Below are 26,306 nucleotides of genomic sequence, written 5' to 3' on the forward strand. Positions count from 1 at the left end.
CTCTTCAAGTAAATGCACTCAGTGCTTTGCATGACCTACTCCTGAAAAACACATTCTCCGTCCAACACTCAGCCTGAAAAGTCACACACACACTTTTTCATCACTTTTTTAAAGACCGAATGGGCCAGACTCCCCTAACACTCATTCTTAGGAATAGGCAATTTTCTAGGCTCCAGAGAACATTTATTTGCCTCCTTCCAGTGCTCACATATTCAGCGGCAGTAAATTAGATCTTGAAAGAGGCCCATTCATCCCTCGGTGCCATTATGTACACTAGCAGAAACACTTAGTGGCTCGAAATAATGCATTGGCATCCTGAACGCCTACCCTGAGCAGCTTAGACCCAAAACAGAGAACTTTTGCCTGCACGACGCTTCCAGAGGACTTTGCATTTGGGAACGTTTTTTATGGTCATCGATCTTTTCGGCCTGGTGAAGGAGGTCAGCCATCCCCTCTGTGTAAAGGACACCTGGGATGGGGGAGGACTGCGGAGGGCAGGCGCAGTCACACGGGGTGATGGGCGAGCCGGATGGCAGCCAGGGAGAATTCCAGCAGCACTCTCCAGTGTTCTGGAGATGCCAGCTCCAAGTGTTTCGATGCAATGCAGACCCTGGGCCTTCCGACTGGGATGAGCCTAGGTAAGGCCCAACCACTGGGCTCCTTCACCCCCCCACCCCACCCCCCAGCCCCACTAACCCCTCAACACCACCCCCCTCCACACACACACACACACACACACACACACACACACACACACACTACCACCACCACCACCACCACCACCAGGCTTCTGCTGGGGCGAGAAGCTGTGGGTGGGCGGAAGGCGGAGTTGGCAGGTTGGCAGGACCAAGTTCGAGGGTTCGAGGGATGTAATTTTTTTGGGGAAAAAGATGAGACTTAAAAGCCGTTTGGGAGAGGTGGGCTGCATGGGAGCTCCCTCCAACTCACCCCTGCAGAATGTCCGCAGAAAAACAAAAATGTTTTCCCTGGAGTCTAGTTCTCGGCACAAAGGGGGTGGGGGTGGAGGTGGGGGGGGGGGCCCTCCCGGGCCGCGCACCCCGCGGGAGGGGAGCGCGCGCCGGCCTCGCCCCCGCCGAGGGGTCGCCGCTCCCCGCGCGCCCACCGCGCGCTCCCCGCCCGGCGCAGGGGAAGGGGTGGGCGGGGGCCTCGCTCCCTCCTCCCCCCGCGCTCCGGGCGGCGCTTCCCGGCACCCGCTGGCGGGGCTGACGGGGCCGCCCGCTCCCTCCCCGCCCGCCCGCCCGCCCGCGGCGTCCCCGGCAGCGCGCGCCGCGATGGCAGCGGCCGAGCGGGGCTGAGCCCGCCGCGCGCCGCAGCCCGGCGCCGCGCCCCCGCCATGGCGAAGCAGTACGACGTGCTGTTCCGGCTGCTGCTGATCGGGGACTCCGGGGTGGGCAAGACCTGCCTGCTGTGCCGCTTCACCGACAACGAGTTCCACTCCTCGCACATCTCCACCATCGGTAAGGGGCGGCGGCCCGGGCGCCCCACCTTCCCGCCGCCACCTGCCCCGCGCCCCTGCCCGGCAGCCGGGCCCGGAGGGAAGGGACGGAGATCTGAGAGGCCAGGGGAGGGCATACATCCCGGGGTGCGGGACCCCTCCTGGAGGCGAGCGAGGGGTCCTCCCTGCTGCTGCCCGTGACTAGCCATGGGATCCGCGGGGCCGGGAGAACCGCGCGGGTGTAGGCCTGGGTGCCCTGAGCTGGGGCGGCGGGGACCTCAGCCACTGAGATGACGCCCCCACACCCCCCGGTTGAAGGAGGGTTAAAGCCTTTGCTCAGAAGAGGGGTTCACGGTGGGGAGCCAAGTCACTGAGTTCAGGGGGACCCACCGTGGAGCCTGGAGAGGAAGAAAGGAGGAGGGAGGGGCCCAGGGACTGAGTGTCCAGGGCACCGCTGTGGGACCAGGTGAGCCGCCAGGTGGGGCACAGAGGAGGGCTCGGAGGAGATGAGAAAGGGGCCCCTTAGAGCCAGCTCTGGAGCAGCAGCGGCTGCACTGAAGGAGGCTGAGGAACGGCAGGACTACCTGTCTGGACAGGGGGTCAGAGGCAGGCAGGACCCCCTTGGAATATGTCTCTGATCGGGCAATGCTGGCGCCTGGGCTTTGAGGGACGGGCTGGTGGCATCGCAGACAGGACAGTGATGAGATCACTTGTCTGGCAGGGCATGGTGCCTCCCCGCTGAGGGGGCTCCTGGGGAGGGGTGAGCTGAGGGACTTACACGCCATCTAACAGGCTCCCTGGCCGATGCCTGGAGTAGCCTCAGCGCTGCCCAGGTGCCCTCCCCGCCAGGTCAGGTCAGGCAGGGCCCTAGCACTTGAAGCTTCCGCCCTCCCTCTCAACACACACTTCTTGCCAAGAGAGGAGAGGGAGCCCGCGGAGTCCCGAGGAACGGGGCCTGTGGTTGAGACACAGTCTTTGTTGTCAGACAGACCTGGAGACTGCACTTTGGGGCCACGTGACCTTGAATATCACCTAAGCTTCTGACCTTCAGTTTTCCCTCTGTAGAATGGGGATGATAACAGTACCTACCTACCAAGGCATTTGGAGGAATAAACGAGACAATGCTTGTAAAAGCACTTAGCCCGAGCTCACACACGTGGGAAACTGGGTAATGTTACCATCACTGAGCTCCTAGGCCAGCGGCCGGCAAACTCATTAGTCCACAGAGCCAAATATCAACAGTGCAATGATTGGAATTTCTTTTTTGAGAGCCAAATTTTTTAAACTTAAACTTCTAACGCCACTTCTTCAAAACAGACTCGCCGAGGCCGTGATATTTTGTGGAAGAGCCACACCCAAGGGGCCAAAGAGCCACACTCAAGGTTGCCAAAGAGCCGCATGGGGCTCCCAAGCCGCAGTTTGCCGACCACGGTCCTAGGGGCTCATTCTCTCTTTGCTTCATTATCCTCAAGGGACTTGGTTTTCATTTTCCCCAGAGAAGCTGTAAAGCAGGCTCCTAGGAGGTCCAGGCGCTTGGAGGAGAGACATCTCGGAGGGAGGGGAAGGCGCAGAGGCCAGGAGGCCGCCTGCCTCTGGGGAAGCTCCGAGGAAGGAGGAGGCAGGAGAGGAAGGCCTGGGAGTGAGCAAGAGAGTGTGGCTGAGGAGCCAGGTGGGACATGAGGGCAGGTGCGGGTGTGGGGACAAAGGGCAGCAGGGTGGTGCTTAAAGAAGCTGGCAGTGGTTATGTTGGGGATGGGCCTGATGCCAAGAGCTGCTGAGCCCTCGCAGAGTTCGGTGGGCTGTCTGGGGACCTTGGCTCTTGCGTACAAAGCAGTAGTCTGCATTCTGGCATCCTGACCACGTTTCGTGTTCTAGGAGTGGCCAGAGTTTTTCCCTGGAGAGCCTGACTCGCCCACCTCACTTCGGGAGCTCTCCCGCTCCTGCTCGGTCGGTGTTGTGGACGCCCCCTAGGGGACGGTCCCCCCACCCCACAGACAAATGAAGGACTGACGTTTCTGAAATACCAAGTGGATCTTTCTGAAGCTTGTGAAAAACTGTCCTTAACTCATTGCGGCCCAGTAGTTTTATTGTTAGCTTACCAGGGGCCAGATAAGTTTCTACTGAACGAGTACAAAAAAAACATTTTACCTAAATGTTAAAGGCACGCTTTACAATTAAATACCCATTGCATTTTGAAGTTATTTATTACATGTTCTTATAAGCTGATATCTTCCTAGAGGGTGGGCCTTTGTAAAACGCTGTGTGATAGGAAGTGAGAATTCTCGGGATCTGCCCACGATGCGTTGAGTCCCTGTCCTCCCACATCTCTGATCACCAGCCCTTCTCCTTCACGTCTCTTTTGCCTGGTCTTCTCCCATCTTAGACATGCCTTCCAGCTGGACAGGTAAGTGGGCAGTTCCCCCTCACAGGTGGCGGGACTGCCTCAGAATCCCTCTGGGGCCGCCACTGTGTGGGCAGAGGTGAACCAGTGAACTGGAGGCGGAGGTGTCCCCACAGCGCCCTAGCCCTCCTGTCCCCACAGGCTCTTGGTATATCGACCTAAAACCTGGAGGCGGCGCTCCTCATTTTTTCTAAATATATTTTTACTGATTTCAGAGAGGAAGGGAGAGAGAAAGAGAGAAATATCAATGATGAGAGACAGAGGGAATCATTGATCGGCTGCCTCCTGCACACTCCCTGCTGGGGATCCAGCACACAATCTGGGCATGTGCCCTTGACCAGAATGGAACTCGGGAGCCTTCAGTCTGCAGGCCAATGCTCTATCCACCGGCTAGAGTGATTTTTCTCTGCTTTTGCTGGCTGGGCCCACCGTGTCCCAGAATGCAGAGGACTGTTTAGGATATTACATTCTGTGGAAGAGAACCCCTCAGCCCATGTCTTTATTCACATCAGCCTTTTAAAATCTGCCCACAGGGTCTCTTAAATGCATTCTTGTTGGAAGATTCTTCTGCCTCATCTCTGGTGTGTTTTTCAGCATTAATGAAGACGTGGGGAAGGAGTGGGATGGTCAGAAAAAGCGTTCCCCTTGTCCAGATATAGCAAGCTTTCCATAGAGATGGAAGGGGCACTCAGGGGAAACTAGTCAAAGAGCCAAGAAAATGAGCACTACCGAGTCATATTCATGAGTTTATCCAGTCAAAACTGTGCCTGTGTCCTGTCAGTAGGCTTGGTGCTGAGACCTGGAGATTCCAACACGCATAATACGCGGAGTCACCTCTCTCCAGCTGCTCCTGGTCTAAGGCACATGCTGTTCCCTCGCTGGGCATGGGTCAAGGTGCCTTTCTTGGGGCTTCTTTTGTGAATGGGGAAAATGAGGCAGCCCACCACGTGGTGCTAAGACAGAGTTCGGACCTTCTTGATGTCACGTAGGCTGGCACTTTAGTGATTTACTGTTTCTGCCACATCCTGTAAGAGCCTGTGACAGTGCAGAGACCAGCCTGCCGGGGAGCAGTGAGGAGACCTCCCATGGAGGCTCTGGCCACCCTCTTCTTACCGGTCAGCCGGTGGGCAGTGGCCCTGCCGCTGGACCTGTGTCACTGACACACCTTTCCCGTGCAGCTGTGCTGACCCAGATGCTGTGCAAAGAGGGGCAGCTGCTGCCGTAAGGCTCTCTGCTCTTCCCTGACAAGACTGATCTGCAAATTAATTGAGCATTCACTGCAGAACACGGTGACAGCCACTTAGAGTCGTGTTACAGTCCACTTTTTCCTGCCCACCTTCCCAGAAGCCTGTAATTTAGTTGGCAAGCAAGGCAGGCCAAAAGAGCCTGGGCCCCCACAAGATAATACACCTGTGGGCACTTGGTGAAGCGTTCTTCTAGTGTCCACGATGATGGTATCATCGCTATGAATGAAGGTCTCACAGACATTATCAGCAGCCAAACCATGATGGGAGACCGTGCATGAGGCAGCCAGTGCACGGTGAGGGCACCATGAGTGCCATTGCTACAACCAAGTGCTAGGGGACGTCGGAGAAGGAGAGGGGCCCGGTGGACCAGAAACCACAGGGAGGGCTCCAGGGAGGAAGGGAAGCTGAAGCCAAGGCCTCGCAATGGGGGCTGCTTTTCGGTTCCTGTAGAGCAGTGGTCTCGAGAGCCGCGGTTTGCCGCTCTGTTGACTAATATGTTTGCCAACCACTGGCATAGGGCTTAATCACAAAGAATAAGAACAACCTGTAATTATTGGAAGTGAGAGTCTAGGTCAGTGGTCAGCAAGCTCATTAGTCAACAGAGCGGCAAACCACAACTCATGAGCCGCAGTTTGCCGACCCCTGACTGCTGCAGGGGAAGGAGCAGATGGTGAAACGGGAGCAGAGACAACAGAGGTAGGAATTCAGTGGGTGTTCACGGAACTCTGGGCAGTCTGGCTGGAAGAAAAGGGGGTTTTTAGGGGAAGAGTGAGAACATTCCTCTTTATCTCCTTGTCTCCCAAACTTTAAAGTGCCTTCAAGGAGAGTCCAAATCTTATTCCTCTTTGTTTTCATAGTCCTAGTACAGGGCCAGCCACAATCTCAATAAATAGTGAGTGAATGAATGAATGAACGAATGGGGGCAGAGGGCACTGAGGGTCTGGCTGAAGGCGTGGTGTACAGTAGTGTAAGAAGGTTCTGAGCAGGGGAATGACGTGGTGAGAATGGCACTTGGGGTGTTGGCTGCAAGAGGGGTTAAGACTTGCAGCAGTAGACCGGTCAGGGCTGCAATAGTGTCTGGGCACAAAGGAACCTCTCAGCTCATTCTCTCCCCCCTCTTATCCCTTCCAATGGCACCAAAACCAGACTCCACACCGTCCCCTGTTCTTGGTTCCCACCCTCAACCTGGCAACTCCTGAAATGGCCTCATGTGACCCGAGCTGCCAGCCCAGACAAGGAGACCATGTGCTATCCTACGTGGACAGCTGCGTGCAGGGACTTGGTTTCCATTCTGCATGGCAGCCAGGGGTGACATATAAGCCACAAAAGCAAGCTGAAGGGATCATCCATGAGTTGATTTTCTCCTGCTCATCATTGGTTTTCCGTTTGTCCCTGGTTTCCCGACCTTTTGTTTTAAAGCCCCAACCCCATCCCCCCTTCCGCTGCACCCCTCCGGTTCCGGTTCCGGAGGCCACAGCCTGTGATTTTCCAGTTTGGCTGGTTGAACCACTGTGGCTTCAGGGCTGCTTCCTCAGGCTGGGTTTGTGTTAGTATCACCTTTCTCAGGAAGTTCTGTTTGAACTGAGAGCCCGTGGCAAGGACTTGTGGGTGGCTGAAGGGGCGGGAGAGGGCTGGAGGAGGACAGAGGAGAGCTGATTCCAACAAACATCAGGCCAGTGCTTGAGCGCTGGGTCTCTGGGCCCCAAACCATGAGGCGCTGTGCACCTGTGCTGCGTGACACTGTGAGTGGGTCTGGGCTGGGGTTTGGGCAGCCTGAGACAGGTCTCTTCCCACCCTGTCCCCAAACACCTCCCCCCCCCCCCCCCCCCCAGGGAAGGCGAGTCTCTGTGAATAGCATGAAAAGAGCACAGACGTGAATGTGAATAGTAAGGAATTTTGGTCACTCAGTGACCCATGTAGTTAATTCATTAGTGCTTTCTAAGTTCATAAAGAAAATTAGGAGAATGCATTTCTAACCATTATTTATCTCACTATGGATAGTAAATATATGCCATACCAAACTTCTCTAAATGTACTGTAACACAACTAGTAAGGTTAACCATCCATATACATGCAAAGGGTGTAGCATTTTAATATATATATATATATATATATATATATATATATATATATATATATCTTTTATTGATTTTTTACATAGAGGAAGGGAGAGGGATAGAGAGCTAGAAACATCAATGAGAGAGAAACATCGATTAGCTGCCTCCTGCACACTTCCCACTAGGTATGTGCCCGCAATCAAGGTACATGCTCTTGACCGGATTCAAACCTGGGACCCTTGAGTATGCAGGCCGATGCTCTATCCACTGAGCCAAACCGGTTAGGGCATAGCATATCTTATACATAAATAGAGAATCAAAAATCCGCTCACCAAATTTCAAATGTATGTTTACTAACATTTTTATGACAATATAAAATGGGTAAATTAGATACCATTAGCATATTATTCTTTAATGTAAGCATCATTGGATCTTTTGCATGCTTTAATCTGGTTACTATATTTAAGTTTGCTTTTTTTTTTCCTTCTTTTTGAACACTCTGTTTACAGTATTTTATGACACTTGTAAAGTTCAACTATGTCAATAAAAAACAAGTTAAAAAAAGAAAGAAAGAAAAGAGCGCAGACAACCTGCGTGAAGTTCCCATGGCCTCAATGGCTCCAGGACCTTCCCACAGGTACTTAACATCTCTGCCTGGGTGTCACATCTGTCAGTTGAAGATACTAGCAGAATCTTCCTCAAGGGTCGCTGTGAAGCTTACAGAGGCTGAGGAATAGGAGGCACTGGCGGAGCCCTCCAAAAATGGCAGCTGCTGTCATTGTATCATCGTTGTTACTCCTAGCTCATAACAAAGTTGTGGAGCATAAACCGTCCATCACTCTCGCAGTCGGTCATGTGGGCGCTGTTGACTGGACGCCCGCTCTCTCAGGGGGGTTGAAGAGCTGGGGACAGAGTCGGGGGCCCATCGCCTCGCTCTGCAGGGAGCACAGGAGTAGGCTCATTCCCGGGCCGGTGCCAGTTCTCCCCTTGCCCTGGCAGTGCCCGGGGCTGAGAAGGAAGGGCTGGTGAGGAAGTGTGAAGGAGTAGGGAGAGAGGTTGCCTCAGGGCTCTGTCACGTGCCCATCTGCCTCAGGCCACGTTCTGCCAGCCCCCCTTCCCCAACGTCATGATCCCCGATAATGACTCAGAAACCCTCCAAGGATTTCATTTCTGCTGCTCGGTGCACCTGTGACACCTTCACAGCTCTGCACTGCACCCACAGGCGCACCCACGGCTGTAGGCGCCCTTGTTCCTGCTCCTCCCAGCCTCCTCCTGCTCCCTGGACAGCACGGTGATGAGCTTTCTCACATGAAAGTCGATATTTGGCCATTAGCCTTCTACCCCGATTGCCAGCTCCTCTCAGAGTGCCTTCATCTGTAATCTAATCTTTGTGCCCGCTCCCCTGCAAAACTGCCAGTTCTCTGCGTAGGCCTAGAGGGCTCCTTGGCTGTTCTGCCTGGGCAGCGTGCTTTGTCAAGGGGGCCACAGGCATTTAATTCCGCCCACTGGCGAGGACAGGGCTACTCATCAGCCCTGTTTTATAACCGGGAAATGTGAAGTCCTGAGATAAGTGATGACTCACCTCTTGCAGGCAGGTGGCCCGAACTGGAGCCTCCGCCCCTCCCCCAGGTCTCCACGTGGGCTTTGTTCGTGCCCTTGCTCGTCCTGGAAGGTCCTTCCGCGGGTTGCCAAGCAAAACGTCCTGTGAGCCAAAGGGAAGAGGACATGTGGCTCCCCACCCTCTGAGGGTGTGGGACGTGGGACAGTGGTGTGTCCCCTGGAGGACAGGGGAGGGGGCATGGGGGCGGGGTTGGGGTGTGACTGAGGAGTCCGGCTGGGGGACCTTTGACGGTGAGAACTGAAAGTCGCCCTCGTGTTACTGTTCTGACAATCTATTTCCTGAGAACTCTGTGACCAGGGCACTGGGATCTACAGAGAGGACAGTTGGCTTTGAAATGTGGGTCCTTCCTGATCACTCTTCCCGGTTAGAGTTTCTCTCCACCCGTCTTTTCTCCTGGCTTGTGCTGACTTCATTTATTCACTCGCTTGCTCACATGCTCATTTTTTCTCTCACTCAGTTTATTGAATAATATGTAACGAGTATCTACCTTCTCCCGGGCGATGATCAGGTGGAGTGAAGAGGATGCTGTTTTGCCCTCTGGGAGCTCACAGAGCAGTTGGGGAGCCGGGCTTCCAAACCGGAACAGGATGCAAAAGCTGGGGAGTCACAGAGGGGTGACTAATGCCTGCTGGGACGTTGGAGAAAGCATCACAGAGGAAGTGACATTTGAGTGGGGCCTTGAAGACTAAGAAGGCTTCCCAGGGGATAGGGGGTGGGGGAGGAGGTGCAGTCCGAATTTTCTGGCGTATAAGACGACTTTTGAAACAACAAAAAAAGTCAACTGAAAATCGGGGGCAAAAGACCAAAATTGCACAAAAATTACCTGCAGATCTTGACGGCAAAGTAAGTCTTTTCTTTGAAGTGGGGGGTAGTCTTATACAGCGAATATAGGCCTAACCCTATGTTTTAACTGTAAAATTAGGGGTCGTCTTATACGCCGGAAAATACGGTACTATGTGCCTGGCTGGTCTGAACTTTACGGACCAGTGGTCCAGCGTAGTTTCACTTCAGTCCTTGCTGGGCTCTGCGTGAGGGCAGATGCATGTGAAGGCCCTGTTCCCCTACCCCGTCCCACCCCATGTGTTTGCTTCTGAGGCTCCAGGCCCGAGTCTTCCTCCCAGAAGACTTCTGCTGCCTGTCAGTGCAGCCCTGCTTAGGAAGAGGCTCAGGAGGAGGGTGGAGGAATGAGGGGTCAGTGCCCACTGGAAGGCAAGGCCCAGATCAGGGTCTGCCGCACAGCAGCGCGGCAGGGTTAGCTGGAGCACAGGGCACATGTCTCCCCCCCCCCCCCCCCATGGAGGTCTGTGCACACGGCAGTGGAAAGGGCGAGGGTAAAGGAAACGATGTTTCCTAACCACCTGTTCTGTGTACCTGCTTTGTACACAGAAATATAATAGTGTGCTTTGCACACGGGTGCATTCAGTGTAGAGATGTAAAGTGGGGGTATGGAGCCCTCAACGTGGCCTTGCTAGTGTTTGAGAAGCTTCTTGGTACATTTTCTTAGGTGAGAGCCTGAAACAAGTGTACATGCATGTGTGTGTGGGTGCACACATGTGCACACGTGAGGGTGGGTCCCCAGGAGACTCAAGGGAAGGGAGGGCTTTGCTGAGCCTTTTTCTTTTTATAACCATGGAAGGAATCATGTTGGTCCCTCTTCCTCTCCTCCCTGAGGGGAACTGTAAGTTTGACTGAAATGTGTGCCGGCCTGATGGGTATTTGCTGCTTCCCCTGCCTGGGACCCTGATCCTTTGATCTTCCCCCTGCTGGTGCCTCCTGGCATTCAGCTCTTAGCTCAAATGCCACCTGCTTTCAAATGTCTCTGACCAGCTCATCGCTTGCACACAAATCTCTTCACTGTCTACGCCACATGTGTCAAACACAAGGCCCGCGGGCCAAATCCAGCCCACCAGGCCTTGCAATGTGGCCCGCACCGCGCTGTCATCACTGCACTCCGCTGTCAGTTTATGACATTGTCAGTTTATGACTGTTCAGTAAACCATTCGGCCCGCGATTTAGGCTGGATTTTAGATTTTGGCCCCTTCTCTGATTGAGTTCGACACCCCTAGTCTACACCACGATTCTGCTTTTGCCTCTGCACCCATCCTTCTCTGAAATTACGTGTTGGCTTACTTCTGTGTTACCTGTCTTCCTCACGCGAATAGAAGCTCTCTAAGGACAAGGATCTTTCTGCATTATTCACTGCTGTGTCTTCTGAGCTTAGTTCTAGGCACATCATAGGCGCTCTGTAGCAGTTTGCTCGAATAAGTGAATGCATTTTCTTAGAGGACCCTGATCTGGGCCTTGCCTTCCAGTGGGCACTGACCCCTCATTCCTCCACCCTCCTCCTGAAGGAGGTCTCAAACAGCATTGGCTAACTGGGACTCTTAAGACAGTTAAGAGAGGCTCACTCCGCTACACGTGTTTGAGACTGTGGGGAGAGCGGGGGAGTACTTGTAAGGGTGAACTATTTCCAGGAGCGTGTAGCTCTTCTGCTCAGATACACGTCCTAGGAGCAGCTCAGGTGCAGGAAGGAGCAAGAACAGGTCCCTGTATGAGTGGGCCCTCTTAGCGTATGAAGAGATGAGGGGCTGTGTCTCAGACTAAGGTCAGTTTTGCCTGTCCTCAGGGTCACTGCTGGTGTCAGGTGCAGCCCATCAGCTCCCCAGGCGGCTGGCGCGATCTTCCAGGACCACCTCATGGCTGGGCTCTGCAGTAGGGAGCTCCTGGGGCTCAGGGACTGGGGACATGTGTTCCTCCCGGCATCTTGGGAGTCCGGGGACCCTTCTGCCTGAAGAAAAACAAAACAAAACCCCTGGGTCCCTGGGATTCTAAAGACTGGCCTGTGCCAATTGATGTGAAGGTGGTTGCCTCTAGAGTTGCCCTAGAGAATCCTCACAGCCAATTGGTTTGGAGATCAACGCTTCCCAGGGATACCAACAACAAGCAAGGCTTAACAACAAGACTGCACACACAACCCACAAAGGACTACACCAAGACTGTCCACCTCAGGTAACTGGGAAGCTGATCCACTGAACCATATAGAGTTGCCCTAGACCCCAAACCACCTTCCATGTTGAGGTTGTAAGTGTGTATGTTAACAAAAAGAAGGGTACTCTTCTGAAATCTCCAGTCTTTTCTTGTGGGTGGGCGTCCTCATCAGACCTTTGACCCCAGTGCCCTGGAGGTTAAAACACGGTCTTGGCTTTAGAACAGTGGTTCTCAACCTTTCTAATGCCGGGACCCTTTAATACAGTTCCTCATGTTGTGGTGACCCCCAACCATAAAATTATTTTTGTTGCTACTTCATAACTGTAATTTTGCTATTGTTATATAATCGTAATGTAAATCTCTGTGTTTTCCGATGGTCTTAGGCTCTACAGCAGCGGTTCTCAACCTGTGGGTCACGACCCCACTAGCAGGGTCACCTAAGACCATCGGAAAACACAGATATGTATATTATGATTCATTAACAGTAGCAAAATTACAGTTATGAAGTAGCAACGAAAATAATTTTATGGTTGGGGGTCACCACAACACGAGGAACTGTACTAAAGGGTCGTGGCATTAGGAAGGTCGAGAACCACTGCATTAGATTAGGATTCTGTCTGCCGAAGACCAGGGCCTCTTTGTTTCTGCTTCCATCACTCCCAGAGCAAGATGGTACGAAGGCTGGCTGAGCATGTGCTCAGGGCGGGGATGAAGCTGGCATGAGGGGTCGTCCGTCTGCAAGTGGGTAAGGGGAGGAGGTCGGTGGGCATGTATCCCCCAGACAGTGAGGCTAAGGTCCCGGAGAGAAGGAAGGAAGAAGATACTGCAAGTGGCAGGTCTGGGGCAAAGACACTCTCCCCTGCCCCCCTTACCCCCACCTAACTGGTAGGAGGGAGGTGGTGTGCCAGGAGCCTTTGTCTTCAATCTTCTCTTGAGTCTTGGCTCTTAGCTCTCTGGCTCTTTACCTCCGTGGGGGGAAATGGCGGCATGGGGCTCTGAGGACCACTGGTCTCTCTGGCTGAGAGAAGGAGGTTCTGAAGTGCGGATTACTCCGATGCCTTGTCTGGGGTGGCAAAGTCCGGCAGCCGCCCCCTGCAGGGCCTGCCCATTCCTAAACTTGTCTTGGGGTTGCTCTTTGGTGACCTCCTGCCACACCCACGTGAACTCCGCTGTCCGGCACCTGCTGGTTTCCTCAGGGCTGAAGGGGGCCTTGCTGGGACCTGGGCTTGGTAACTGGAGCCAACACAGCTCCAGGGATTGGGTGTCGGCCTTGGGTTTCAGGTGTATTAGGTTGTTCCTGTCGTGGCGTCTCATTGCTCCTGAAGAGGCTCAGGTCACGCTGCTGGTCCTCGGGGCTGCGGTTGATGGCGGCGATAACATTTGGCACCCCGAAGCGCCCCGTTTCCACTGGAAGCCGGTGGCACCTGGCAGCAGGCAGGCTGGCACCTGACATTAACCCGCGAGGTGCCGGCCCACCCGCAAGCACAGCCCTGCTTTTCCAGATTTCAGGTCGCAGCCGGATTCTGGGGGCCCTCGGGCTCCCCGGGGTGGGGGGTGGGAGGCATTTTCCTTTTGTGAAACCGCTCCAGCTTAGCTCTGGCTCTTCCTCTCACCTCTCTGCCTCCACTGCCCAGCGTGAGCCCTCCTGCCTCTCAGAGCTCTTTCCAGCCCCCACGCTGTGACCTGGGCTCCCAGGTCTCCTCCTCCCAGAGGGAGCTGGGAGCTGCTCCAGCTAACGTTTGACAAAGCCCCTGTGCCCGGCCCGTGTGACGGGTGTTACACCTTATCTCACAATCCTCACAAACACCCCCACATGAGGGGCCATCACCCCGTGTTATAGGTGAGGACACGGAACCAAAGAGGCTCTGGAGCTTTCCCAGGAACACACAGGCCACTCGCGGTACAGGCAGGATCGGAAGCAAACTCTGGCCTCACCCCTGGGCTCTGAGTGCCCACGCCGGGCCCTTTTCGAGCCAGACTGCCTCCCGGCTTCAGGGAGAGAGACCGGGATGGTGGGGAGTGTCCTTCCCCCTGGGGGTGCCCTGTCCTCTCCTTTCCACAGTCTCCACTGCTGGACCGGGGAGGCAGTCAGCTCAGCCTTGGTTTACTGCCCAAGTGAGGGCCCGTGCCTGTCCCTCTGACCTGACCCCGCGCCCTGGGCCCTGAGGAGGCCTCACCTGCCCCCGAGCTCTCTGGCAGCAGCTCTCACCACTCCGGCCTCCGCTGTGGCCTGGCAGCCGCTGGGGTTGCTGGAGGGGCCGAGGCCTGGCTGCCGGGGGCACAGCAGGAAGAGCCGGAGGCCACCGATGCGTCAGCGCCGGGCACTGCCCTCACCTGAGTGTTTGTTGCTGGTGAAGCGGGCAGAAGGCAGGACGCACGCCCTGCTCTTGGGTCACGGACACCCGTCCCTCCTTACACTACTTGATGCCCGGCACTGCATGGGGACTGAGATTTTAAAACCAAACAAAAAAAACGCTGTCAAATACAAAGTACATTATCTGCCCCTTGGCTACCAGTTGGGGCTGGAAGACACATACATTGGAGGCAGCAGGGAGCAGGTCACACCGTCGTAGGAGTCATCCTCCCAGCCCCTTACTTGCAATGTCTACCTGCCAGCCGGGGGGAGTGGTGGAGGGGTTGATGGGCCATTAGGTAGCAGCGGACAGTCACAGGCTGTGACCCTTTGGGTATCCTGAGGCACTCTCTAAGAAAAGGGGGTGCGCTCTGAGGCTGGAAGGTGGGGTCTGGTGTGGCCTGGCGGCTGTGCTGGGACACAGTGCCCTGAGCCTCACTCCGGCCAGCACCCTCCTGCCTTCGGCATCCCGCCTTCCTGCCCACCTGTCTGCCCCACGCTCCTCTCCGTCACCACTGGCCAGTCCCCCTGCACCATCTGGTGGGAGCCGGTTTGGTCGGCTTAGCTAGCTCCCCTGGTCCCTCTCCACCAGGTCACCTTGGGGGTCACCAGCAAGCCATCAATGGGCCTCCTTCCGGTCAGATAGCCACCCTGGTCCAGTCAGGAGCTGCTTTTCTGCAAAGAACACGCCGAGGAGAGGCCATGGGCTGGGCAGTCCCAGCCGGAAAAGAACACTGGGTGTGGCAGACACCGCAACCAACGTGTCTGAGGGGCTGGGAGAAGGATGAGCTGCTCGCCATGCTCTGGGCATGCGGCTGGGAGGGGCTCCGTCTTCCTGGCTCTGCCCCCGGGGCTCCGGGGCCCTGGGAAGCTCTGCGGGAGCTGTGGGGTGGTTTGCTAGTTTCTTCACACCCACGCTGTCCCTGAGCCTGGGACAGGAAGCAGGCGCTCTGTAGGACGTGCTCTGCAGGGACACCGAGGTGGCCCTGTCCAGGGGGATGCTTCTGGGCGTGGTGGGATCACGCACTCCCAGGGAGCAAGGGGTTCCCTGAAGGCAGGCTGTGGTGGGCTTGCCCCTGGGCGCCCACCGCTTCCCTTCCAGACGCCTCGTAATACCAGAGCAGGTGTGGGGTGGCCCCTGGGTGTGGCAGCAAAGGCTCCACAGCCTCAGGAGAGTCGGGAAGCCACTGGTCGGGTGAGGAGTACCCTGGGTAGGCGTTAAAGAGACAGGTGTCCAGTTCTGGCTCAGCCATAAGACGTGGGAACATGAGTGAGTACATTCCTGGGCCACTCCGTGTCTCACGGTGATTATCCCCACTCCTACCTGCATCATGGGGCCGGCGGAAGAACCGAGGGTTCTGGATCCCCTGGCCCGGGGTGGGCTGTCGCTATAAGGAGGGCCATGAGCCTGGGGTGTGCTTCTGCCTAGAGATGGGCTCACAGTGGTCCTCAGACTGGGTGTGCTGCCTGGTGCTGAGGCTGCAGGTCCGGGGACCACGCTTGCAGCACGGCTGTCCCCAGAGCTGCTGTCAGAAGTGGGATCCATGGACCAGCAGCGCACCCGCCCTGGAGCCCGGATGCAGCATCTCGGGCCTCAACGACCACCTCCTAGGTCTGAGTCTGCATCTCCCACGGGCCTGTGTGCTCCTTGAAGCTTGAGAAGTGCTGCCTTCGGGGAGCCAGGAGGAGAACACATGGGGGCGGGGTGGGTGCAGAACCGCTCTTCCCCCGGCAGATTCTGAGGATGCAACTGAGAGGGGCGGGCCTGTCAGGGTGTGGATCAGAGGGGCCTGATGCGGACAGCTGCGGGGAAGACGTGGGAAGGAGAGAGGACTCTTCCTCGAGGAAGGTGGAGAGAAGAGAACATTCTGAGGAACGGGGGTGGGCCTCAGGGGAAAGGCTCTATCAGGCAGCGTCATTTTGCCCCCATTTTGCCTTCCGCCAGGCCACGGTATCCTCTGGAAGGCCTTCAGCTGTGGGGAGGGGCTGCATGGGGTCCGAAGCCTGCAGCGGGGAGGACAGGAGCTGTGAGGAATGTGAGCGGTGATTACACATCGATTAAACAGTTTGCTGAGCAGCCGCGGGGGCCCGGCTGAGGTGACAAAGCATGAGTCTGCAGGCGACTAAACAAGGCCAGTGTTTTGACTGCCCGGCCGTGCTCGGCAATGGAAAAAGCCAGCAGTGCTCAGAGACGCAGGGGCCCTGGCTGGGGTCGTGGAGGGCCAGGAGTTGACTCGCAGATGGACCCAGCGGAAGGTGCGGGGTGTGGGGGAGTAGAGCAGAAGGAACAGGTTCCCCTGAGGATCTGTGGGCTGTTCATCTATAAATTTATGAAAAGAGAGGGAGTGGGTGGGGAGAGGAAAATCCCTCCCACCGAAGGCCTAGGCTTTCCGTGTTTCTCCCTTAGTGCTTATGAAGAGGCAGAATTGAAGCATTTGGCTTCTCTGAGACGTTACAACACATTTTATTGGGGGGGGGGGGGAGGGTCAGGAGGGCCAAGGTTACAAGTGGTAAAGGTGCTATGAGCCCCAGAGTTCCTGGCCACACAGCTAAGAAGGGAGGGAGGTGGGGCGAGGGAGTCCGCCCTGCCTCTTCCAACAGCCTGTGCTCATCCTCGGGGTGGGGAGGCCTAGTGCTGGGATTCCCTCGCCCAGCTCAGCCCTCCTCCGGGACCTTCGGAGAAGCAGGAACACCAAGTGTGGTGAGGGCCTCTGTGCCTAATTAGCCTACAACTCTCCAATCATTCCTTCAAGAAGCGGGAAGAGTGCAGGCCTCTGACTTGGCTGTGCAGTCCTTGGGCTGTTAGCTCACCGCCCCCACCCTGCCCCCCTTTCCGGGGCCTTTGCTTCCTTCCCACTAAGCTCTGGGAGAGCAGGGACCGTGAGTCGTTTTGGCAGCTCTTTGCACGGAGCCGTGCGCAGGGCACACAGTCAGTTCCCAGGAATTTGTAGAATAAAGGACGTAGAACCTTCTACCCCGCCCCCACCTTTGGGGTCTTTGGAGCCGCGCTTTGCAGCCCCCTTGTGACCACTTTGCACGAGGCACTGCACTGGACTTGCTAGGCTAGTGAGAGGATGAGCTAGGGTTACTGTAACGTGAACAAAATTGCTGGCTCTCCCAGGAGGAAGGCACTGTAGCGTGAAAAAAACAAACACACAAGAACCCCTTGATTCCCTCCGATCGCCCCCTCCCTGTCGCGCCCTCCTCGCTTCCCCTCTCCGCACACCCGGGAGAAAGGCTGCTGGGCGCTGCCCGTTGGGAAAGTACCGCTCCACGGAGAGGAGTCAGCGTGGGCCGGCAACGTGATTCACCTCCAGCCGATTCTATTTAGTTCAGGCTGTTCGTTCTGAGCCTTTCCTCCTTCTAATTCAATGATTATTGGTCTCGATGGCGAGAGGGAAGAGCCTGAGCTTGATCCGTGTGCATCTGTGGAGAGCTGGGGGCGGGATGGGTAAGAGCAGAAGTGTTCCGGTTGGCAAAGAACTGGTGCCCAGGTGGACCGGCAGCCCCGCGGGGAGTTCCAGCCCTGGCTGGGGGGGGCGGGGGGAGGGGAGGCGGGGCGGGCTGTGCTGTGCAGCCTGGGGACTGCGGTCCGGAACTCTGCCTTTCCCGTGTTCTCCATCTGCACACTCGTTAGCAATGCCCATTCCTGACTCGTCTCCAGGGAGAACACGGAGACTTAAGCTTAATTAACCTGCCAGACACGGCTTTGACTCACTGGGCACCGCCAGAGCTGGGGAGAGACGCCGTGATGAAAACCTACCGGCTCATCTCCCTGTCGTCACTCAGATTCAAGCCCGTGTGGCACCGACGTCTCTTGCTGCAAATTCCCCGAATTATGTTTCTGCCCTGGGCTGGTTTGCCAGATCATTGCGTGTCCTCTGTACTGTGGCAGCTCAGCCCCTCAAGCCCGAGACCCCTTTGTCTTCCTCTCCCTCCCCAACGACACGCTGTGCCGTGCTTCTTCATCCGGTCCTTGGCGGTCACTCCCGAGCCCCCACTGTGACCAGGACAGCACGAGGGCGTGGTGATCACCGCGAGCGGCTGGCTAGCCACCAGGTACCAGGCACTCTATGTCCCTTGTTCTTTTCAGGGACCCACTGGAATGACGGGTAATATCCCCATTTTACAGAGAGGCAAGGTGCCCAGAGTCACAGCTGTGAATTTAATGGCCAGCGTTAGAATTCAAGCTCAGGCCAGATGTCAAAGCCCAGGCTCCCAGCACACCACAGCACCTCCCACAGTAAACCAGTTAGTCCACAGACAGTCCCCCAGGCCTTCTCTTTGGCAGCCTTTGCTGGGTGCCAAGGGCTTCCTACACACCATGGTGGGAAGCAGTCCTCCTCTCTCCGGCTCCAGGCACCTTCCCCACGTTCAGGACAGCGCCATCACCCCCCCCCCCCCCCCCCCCCCGCCCGATGGTTAATGAGGCAGAGAAAGAAAAGCCCAGGCCCATAAGGTGGATCGCTGTTTGTAGGAATTAGCCTCCCCAGAGGGACTAAAACAGCGGTTCTCTCTGGAAGTATAACTAGGAAGACATCACACATGAGTGAGTGAGACACGTTCGGGGCTGAGGCAGCGATGGAGTGGATTCCCTGTGTTCCTTCATTCACTCCCTGTACCCCCAGGCTCTTTACTGCTGACAGCTTGCAGCTCAGGGAAGAAGGAGAGCCCCATTCAGAGCACCAGACGCTTCCTTAGGGTCAGTTTTTGGTTCAAGAAGGCCCTCAACGCCTGGGCCGCGGTGTGGCTCAGTGGTTGAGCATCGACCTATGAACCAGGAAGTTACAGTTTGATTCCCAGTCAGGGCACAAGCCCAGGTTGTGTGCAGGAGGCAGCCTATCAACAATTCTGTCTCTGAAATCGATTATATATCTAGAAGGCTCTCACTTCATGCCGTCTTTCTGCCAGATTAAACCAAAGGAGCTCCCTTCAAGTGTGAGCACCGGCCGTCCCGTTCAGTTCCAGGTGGGCTCTGAGTGCTTAACGCTCCCTCTCTTCCTTTCCCCAGGTGTTGACTTCAAGATGAAGACCATCGAGGTGGACGGCATCAAAGTGCGCATCCAGATTTGGTGAGTTGGGTGGGAGGAGAGGACCTCGGGCTGCTCCCGGGCTGCCATTGCCACGTGTAAAACCCTGAGGCTTCATCTGGCACAACTGGCCACCTGTTCTATGGAGAGAAACGGAAGTCTCAAAGCCCACCTCCTGCTCCCAGGAGCCTTACCTAATCTTTGATCTCGTCCTAGAGAAACTATGGGATTGACCACAAGTCTCCAAAAGGCAGAAATGAGAGGAATTGACCGATGAACCCCTGTGGGTTTGCTTTAGAATGAGGCTTTGGGCTGTGCCACTCCTGGTAGGATTGGAAGGAGGAAGGGCTATACCCCACCTGTTAGGGTGGGATGCTGGTGAGAGGTCCTCAGTTCAGCATGGTGCAGTTCCCACAAATAGCCACAAGGGGCCGCTGTGGCTCTGGCCTCCACTCCTGGCCACACTCACTGCCTTTGCCGGCTGCCTCCCAACTCCGGAGTGGTAGGGGCATTGCCTCCAGAGGATCTGGAGGTGGAGCACTCCCTCCAGTCTGGCCAAATTCGAGAGAGAGTTGTCAAGGCCCAGTTATGGCTGTGGCTTCTGGTGCAGATGTAGTGAACAAGGTCCCTACCCCTGTCAGCACCAGATGGCCAGGCACCTCTCCGGCAGACTCAGATCCCCTGAGAGACCAAAGCTCCATTAATTTTCACCCTACAGCGCCCCAGTCTTTCCTGCATAGGCACAGGGTCTCTCAGCTCCCGCTCCTCCCTTCTCACCTGCTCCCACGGTCCCCGCTCTTCTGAGGGACTGGCTTTCCACTGCAGGGACACCGCGGGGCAGGAGAGATATCAGACCATCACAAAGCAGTACTATCGACGGGCCCAGGTGAGCCACCATTTTCAGGGTTCAGAGGCGGGATGCTGCCACCCACACTCCCGGCTCTGGGTATTTGAGATACTTTCTGTGCCACTTACCCCCAAAATAGGGCCCTTGGATTGCCTGCTGGGGAGGGAGCCCCTAGGTGGTCTTTGAGTTGTTGGTAGACCGTTCATTCATCAGTGATTCACTGAGCACTCACTCTAGGCAGGTCCCCCACCCTCACCCTCCATCCACCCTGGGCTAAAGACCCAGGTCCAAGGATTTGGTGGCTTTCTACCTCAGGGAGTTTTGTGGTGGGTCTAGGAAGCGATAGCATTGGGGGTCTGAGACAGAAGAAGGTATGTTGGGTGCTGAGGAGTCCTTGTTATGCTAAGCAGAGAGCAGGGAGAGTGGGACCCAGCATCTAAGGCAGTGTTTTTCAACCTTTTTTGGGCAAAGGCACACTTGTTTCATGAAAAAAATCACGAGGCACACCACCATTAGAAAATGTTAAAAAATTTACCTCTGTGCCTACATTGACTATATATAAAGTAATTCTCTTGAATAGGAATCAAATAAACACAAAGAAAGTATTTTATAATTACTTTATTATGAAATATTAAGTAAACAAAATAGTGAAAAATTATAAAATTCTTGTCTTGTCTGCACCTACGGCACACCAGGCAACATCTCGCGGCACACTAGTGTGCCGCGGAACAGCGGTTGAAAAACGCTGATCTAAGGCACCGCACGGCTTCTGGCCCCATGCCCTTGCGCACCCCCCTCCCCCACCTCTCTCGCTCTCTCCCGCAGGGAATATTTTTAGTCTACGACATTAGCAGCGAGCGCTCTTACCAGCACATCATGAAGTGGGTCAGTGATGTGGATGAGGTAGGAGATGCCACCTCACCACTGGGGTGGGGGAGGGCTCCTCCGAGGGGAAGGCGAAGGGAGGGCCCGATGGGAAAGGCCGAAGCTCTCGGGGTTGGCGAGCAGACGCTGCCAGGAAAGCTTGCCCTCCACGGCCCAGGATGAAGACCTCTGGGTAAGTCCTCTGTAGGGAGAAGCCCCAGCTGCCGCGCCCACGGTGCTCTGTGCCCAGCCAGGATGCCCAGACTGAGTTAGGTCCGAGCCTACCCCGTGAACAGCTTCTTCCCCGAAATCTCAGGACCAGGTGGGATTCTGGTCCTGGCTCTGCCATGGCAGATGAGGGGCCCTGGGCAAGCCTTTCGAACTCTTTTGCGTCCACAGTTCCTTGTCGGTAGAATGAGGGGTTGGGCTTACATCCAGTGTCCTTTCCAACTCAGGTGCCAGGTGTCCAGCCTCAGGAAGCACTCCATCCTTTAGGCTGGGGCGTGGGTGGGAGCTCCTCCTCAGAATTAGCCAGTGCTTCCTCTTCGGACCGTCCCCATGACGCTGTCCTCACCCATGCTTCTTGGGGCAGCCTGGCAGCTGCACCCAGCCCGCCCCTCTGCCCCCGGGCTCTGAGGTTTGGCGCTGCTGTGGGGCCAGGGTAGACGTGTGGTGGGGAGACGGGAGGGAAGGCAGCACTCAAGGGCGGTCCTGCCTGAACTCTGTCCCCAGTACGCACCAGAAGGCGTCCAGAAGATCCTGATAGGGAACAAGGCCGATGAGGAGCAGAAGCGGCAGGTGGGAAGAGAGCAAGGGCAGCAGGTACGTGGGAGTGTGCTGGCTGGATCCATCCCTGCGGTTTTCTGCTACCTTCCAGGCCAGTCCTAAGAGCTGTGACCCTGGATCCTATCACCCCCATCAGGCACCCTCATACCCCAAGGTGCTGGGTGAGCTGCCATCCTTGAGAGCTGGCTTTCTGCCCTTCGGGACAGTGATTTGGGGTCCACCCTGATGCAAAGACCTACTGGGAAGCAACTCTCCCAACTCCAAGTCCCCCAGAGTGAGATTACCTCTGCTCATGAGCTCATTCCAGTGAGGAGGGAGGAGTTCAAGTTGCTGGCTTGTTCTCCAACAGCACCCAGGCATAGTGCGCTTACAGCCACCCACCCGCTCCTCACCCTCTCCCTATCCTCCTGACACTTGGAAGGAGGTAGGAAGGTACGTGAAGAACGAAGGGCCCATAGTCAGAGAGGCCCTGGGGGCAGAGAGGGTGGGAGGATGGTGCTGAGGGGATGCCCAAGCACACAGGGAGGCCACCCTCCCAGAGGCAGAAAGGCAGACACATGCCACTGAGACAAGTCACCCATCCACCTGGAGAGTCTCAAGTGCTTTTCCCCACCTCTTCCGTCAATAGCATTCCTCTAGCATTTAAGATGAAATTGATTTTTTTATATTAAAAAATAATGCAGCCTGGCTGGCATGGCTCAGTGGCAGAGCATCAACCTATGAACCAGGAGGTCATAGTTCGATTCCTGGTCAGAGCACATGCCCAGGTTGCAGGCTCGATCCCCAGGGTAGGGCATGCAGGAGGCAGCCAATTAATGATTCTCTCTCATCGTTGATGTTTCTGTCTCTCCCTTTCCTTCCTCTCTGAAATCAGTATAAAAAATATATTTTAAAAGAAATAAAATAAAATATTTTAAAAAATAATGCCTTGCCCTAGCCAGTTTGGCTCAATGGATATAACGTCAGTCTGCAAACTGAAGGGTCCTGGGTTTGATTCCAATCAAGGACACATGCCTGAATGCAGGCTCAATCCCCAGTGTGGAGCATGTAGGAGGCAGTCGATCAATGATTCTCTCTCATCACTGATGTTTCTTTCCCTCTCCCTCCTCTCTAAAATCAATAAAACTATATTTAACAATAATAATAATGCCTACTTATTGAAGAATCTGAGAGTAGAAACAGATGCTGCTGGAATAAGTATTTTTTTTGAGCCCTGCATGCGCTGAGCCAGTGCTTGGAGGTGCATGACCTCATTTAATCATCCCACAGCCTTGGTTAACAGACACTGTCATCCATCCCCTTTAACAGATGGCAGAGCCAGGGCTGAGAGAGAATAAGCATCTTGTCATACAGCTGAACAAGGTCACACAGCTGTTAAGAGGCAGCACTGATATTCAAGTCTAGGACTCTTTGCCTCCAAAACCTGTGTTTTTCATTAGGCTGCCACTGTTTCCTATTTTGGTGTCTGTTGGGTGTGCATGTGTGTGAGCTAGCCTGTGTCTTAGAAGGAGCTCTTAGCCTCCTCTGAGATGTCACCTCCTCTGAGAAGTGGTCACCACTCAGGAAGGGTTGTGAGGGCAATGGCAGACATTCCTGCAGCGGCCGGGGCGCCTCCCTTCCCTCCCTGACGCCCTCTCAGGAATGTCCTCTCTTGCAGCTGGCCAAAGAGTACGGCATGGACTTCTACGAAACAAGTGCCTGCACCAACCTCAACATTAAAGAGGTGAGGACGGCCAACACCAGTTTGGCTCAGTGGATAGAGCGTCGGCCTGTGGACTGAAGGGTCCCAGGTTCGGTTCCGGTCAAGGACATGTACCTTGGTTGCGGGCACATCCCCGGTGGGAAGTGTGCAAGAGGCAGCTGGTCAATGTTTCTCTCTCATTGATGTTTCTAACTCTCTATCCCTCTCTGTAAAAAAAAAAATCAATAAAATATAAACAAACAAACAAAAGAGGTGAGGACACCCAGGCCCAGCTGCCTGTCTCTGGCTGAGTCTGGAGTGGGGAAGCCAGAGGAGGAGGGGGCAGATAGAAGCCACGATGAAATGAGGCCTCGCCCCTTGGGCAGTTGCAGGGCCGCAGAAGGAGGAGGAGGAGACGTTGGACTAACCCGCACCCCTTCTGTTCCCCAGTCCTTCACGCGCCTGACGGAGCTGGTGCTGCAGGCCCACAGGAAGGAGCTGGATGGCGTCCGGGCGCGGGCCAGCAAAGAGCTGGCTTTGGCAGAGCTCGAGGAGGACGAGAGCAAACCTGAGGGCCCAGGGAACTCTTCCAAAACCTGCTGGTGCTGAGGGCCCTTCGTGGAGCACCCACAAACCTCCCCTCCCCTCAGGAGGCCTGTGGCACAGACAGGGAGTCCGGGCTTTGCCCTGCTTCTCCTCTCACCTGGGTGACCCGGTGGAACATCAGTCACTGCTACTCCCCCAGCCTGGCCTTGAGGGTCACCTCTGAGCAGCCCCAGCCCCTCCCCCGGAGTGGAATGCTTCAGCCCGGATTCCCGCCGCAGCCTGCTAGGAGCGAGCAAGCCCCGAGGTGCTGCAGCACGCTCACCCCGAGCTCCCCAAACAGCAGCATCTGGAGTCCAGGCCACTGCAAGGCTCCTCCTCAGTGCATCTCGTCTCCTGTCCACTTTTCTCTCTGTCCCCCCACGCCCTGAGCCCTGATGCAGCTCCTTTCTTTCCTCTCTTCCTAAGCCTCCTGTCCAAGGGGATGGACTGCAGCTCCTGGGATGTTCCTTCTCTGCTCCTGGGAGAACTCCCGCCTGTTTTGTGGGGGGGCCAACGGTGGAGTGCTTCTTCCCACCTCCCCTCCCCACGTCCTTCTTGTGCCCCGGCCCTCACCGCTGGCCTGGGGAAGTGAACCGTCAGGTGGGGAGGACTGGGGCCCTCATCCTGGGGCTGCCCTACCTCTCCCAGCTTTGGCCTTGCTTGGCTGCCTGCCCACCGGCTTCCTGGGGAACTGAGCTCAGAGGAGAAGATAAACGGCGAGGAGTGGCAGGGATAAGACGTCACCTCCATTCTCTACCTCCCGTGCTGCACGTACCCAGTTCCTCCCTTCTGGGCTCCCTCCCGGATTAAAGACCTGATCCAAAGCCTGAGGGCACTGCAGGGGCGAGGAGAGGCGGGGCAGTGATTGGCAAGCTAGCCAAGGACTCCAGAAAGAGGAGCCTTTGCGGTTGAAGGACTAGTTTCTGTAGATCAGGTTACAAGCTAGGGAGAGCAGGCCAGGGAGGGCAGTTTGCAAGCCAAAGGGGGATATGGACTCCCTGGGCCCTTCCGGTTCTTGTGAGAGAAGAGCATTTCCCACCACCCCCTCGCAGGTGAGGGGTGGGCCTTCACAGATCCAGCCTGCAGCTCAAGGCTCTCACGGGCCCCGGAGTTGGTGGGAGAGGAGTGAGACTTCCTGGGAAGAAGGGAGGCAGCCCTGAGGAAATGCTCGGTGCTGTTCTCTCCCTTCTTCCAGACAAAGGGCTCATCTGCCCCTCTGACTCCTGATAGCAAGGCTTGAGGTTTGCCAGCTGCACAGAGGCTGCAGGTGGAGGGAACAGGACTCCTGCAGGGCTCTTTGTTCAGGAAGACGGTTCTTAACCCCACAGGGCCTCAGAGTCTCCCAAAGAAGGCCCTGTAAGGAAGGGTCGGGCCAGTGACCAGCCCCAGTGGGGCTCCTGCCCCCCTTCCACAGGAGGACCATCCTTCAGCTACATATTAGCTGCATTGCTTGGCTGGGCCTGGAGCTAAAAGGAACAACTGGGCGTTGAGCATTCACCAACCAAGGCCCAAACCCAGGGCACATCCACGGGAAGGACTAAGAGCCCCACTTCCTTACCCAAAAAATGGGGTGTGGGCATGAAATCACCACCCCTTTCTTCCAGGCTTGTCAGGCCAGGAGACCGCAGGCGAGGGGGACTCCGGATGCAGGGAGGGGACAGGTTAGCAGAGTGGGAGGGGAGGAGGGCAGGCGCAGTTAGTCGGTGGCTAGTGAAGAAGGTAGAGAGCCGGCCAGGGGTGCTTCCGGAGGGCTGGCTCCTCGGATGGCAGGACACAGCAGCATCACCTGGGGGTGGGAGGGCGGTCACGGCGGCCTTCAGAGTCAGCTCTCAAAGTGCCCTCAGCCCAGACTTCAGAGAGGGGAGGTCCTATTCGCCTCGGTCCAAGAGGGTGGGGGGCGGGCAGTATTGCAGATCTCCCTGCGGACAGGCTGTGCACCTCTGCCTTTCTCTCACCCCTCAGGACACGGGACTGTTTTAACTGCCCCAGGGGTTCTGGGAGGCGAAGCAAAGAGGGGAGCTTCTAGGGCTGATTAGCCCCCAGCTGGGGGAGGGGTGGGTCCCGGGGGATGTGGGGATGTTGGGGTGCATCACATTCATCAGGTTCCAGAGGTGGCCTCCCGCCCCTAAACTTCTCCAATCCAGGAGGTGGCCTGGGGCCTGGCATTAGGCCCAGACTGCTGAGCGGGCACTCCTGCCTGCGTACACCTCCCACGTCTGCGCCTGCTGTCCTGAGACCCGGCCCCGGCCCCCCACCTGCTCCTGACCCCTCACCTCCCCGTGACGGGTGAACTTTGTGTGCTGTGTCTCGGGTCCAGTATATGAATTGTGAGCCGGGGTCATCTATTTTAAACTCAGATGTTTACAAAATAAAGACTCTTTCAAACCACA

At 56.1% G+C, this 26,306-nt stretch overlaps 1 protein-coding gene across 7 annotated transcripts; it reads left to right on the forward strand.

The window, feature by feature from the left end:
* Window positions 1-1,069: 1,069 nt before the first annotated feature.
* On the forward strand, window positions 1,070-26,306 carry RAB15 (RAB15, member RAS oncogene family). 7 transcript variants are annotated; one of them, XM_084867161.1, is made up of 7 exons: window positions 1,092-1,478; window positions 19,135-19,195; window positions 19,880-20,039; window positions 20,826-20,903; window positions 21,597-21,686; window positions 23,308-23,373; window positions 23,782-26,306. In XM_084867161.1, exons 1-7 carry the CDS (start codon window positions 1,355-1,357, stop codon window positions 23,938-23,940), a joined length of 738 nt encoding a protein of 245 aa, XP_084723287.1. In that variant the 5' UTR covers window positions 1,092-1,354; the 3' UTR covers window positions 23,941-26,306. The 7 variants fall into 7 exon arrangements, 6 of the variants coding, with proteins under 6 accessions (XP_084723289.1, XP_084723291.1, XP_084723288.1 ...); XM_084867164.1 differs by having other exon boundaries at window positions 1,099-1,478; window positions 19,979-20,039; XR_014793435.1 differs by lacking the exon at window positions 23,782-26,306 and having other exon boundaries at window positions 1,070-1,478; window positions 20,826-21,057; window positions 23,308-23,352.

This window comes from Pipistrellus hanaki, assembly GCF_964339955.1.
Source record: "Pipistrellus hanaki genome assembly, chromosome: 1".
Classification (NCBI taxonomy): domain Eukaryota; kingdom Metazoa; phylum Chordata; class Mammalia; order Chiroptera; family Vespertilionidae; genus Pipistrellus; species Pipistrellus hanaki.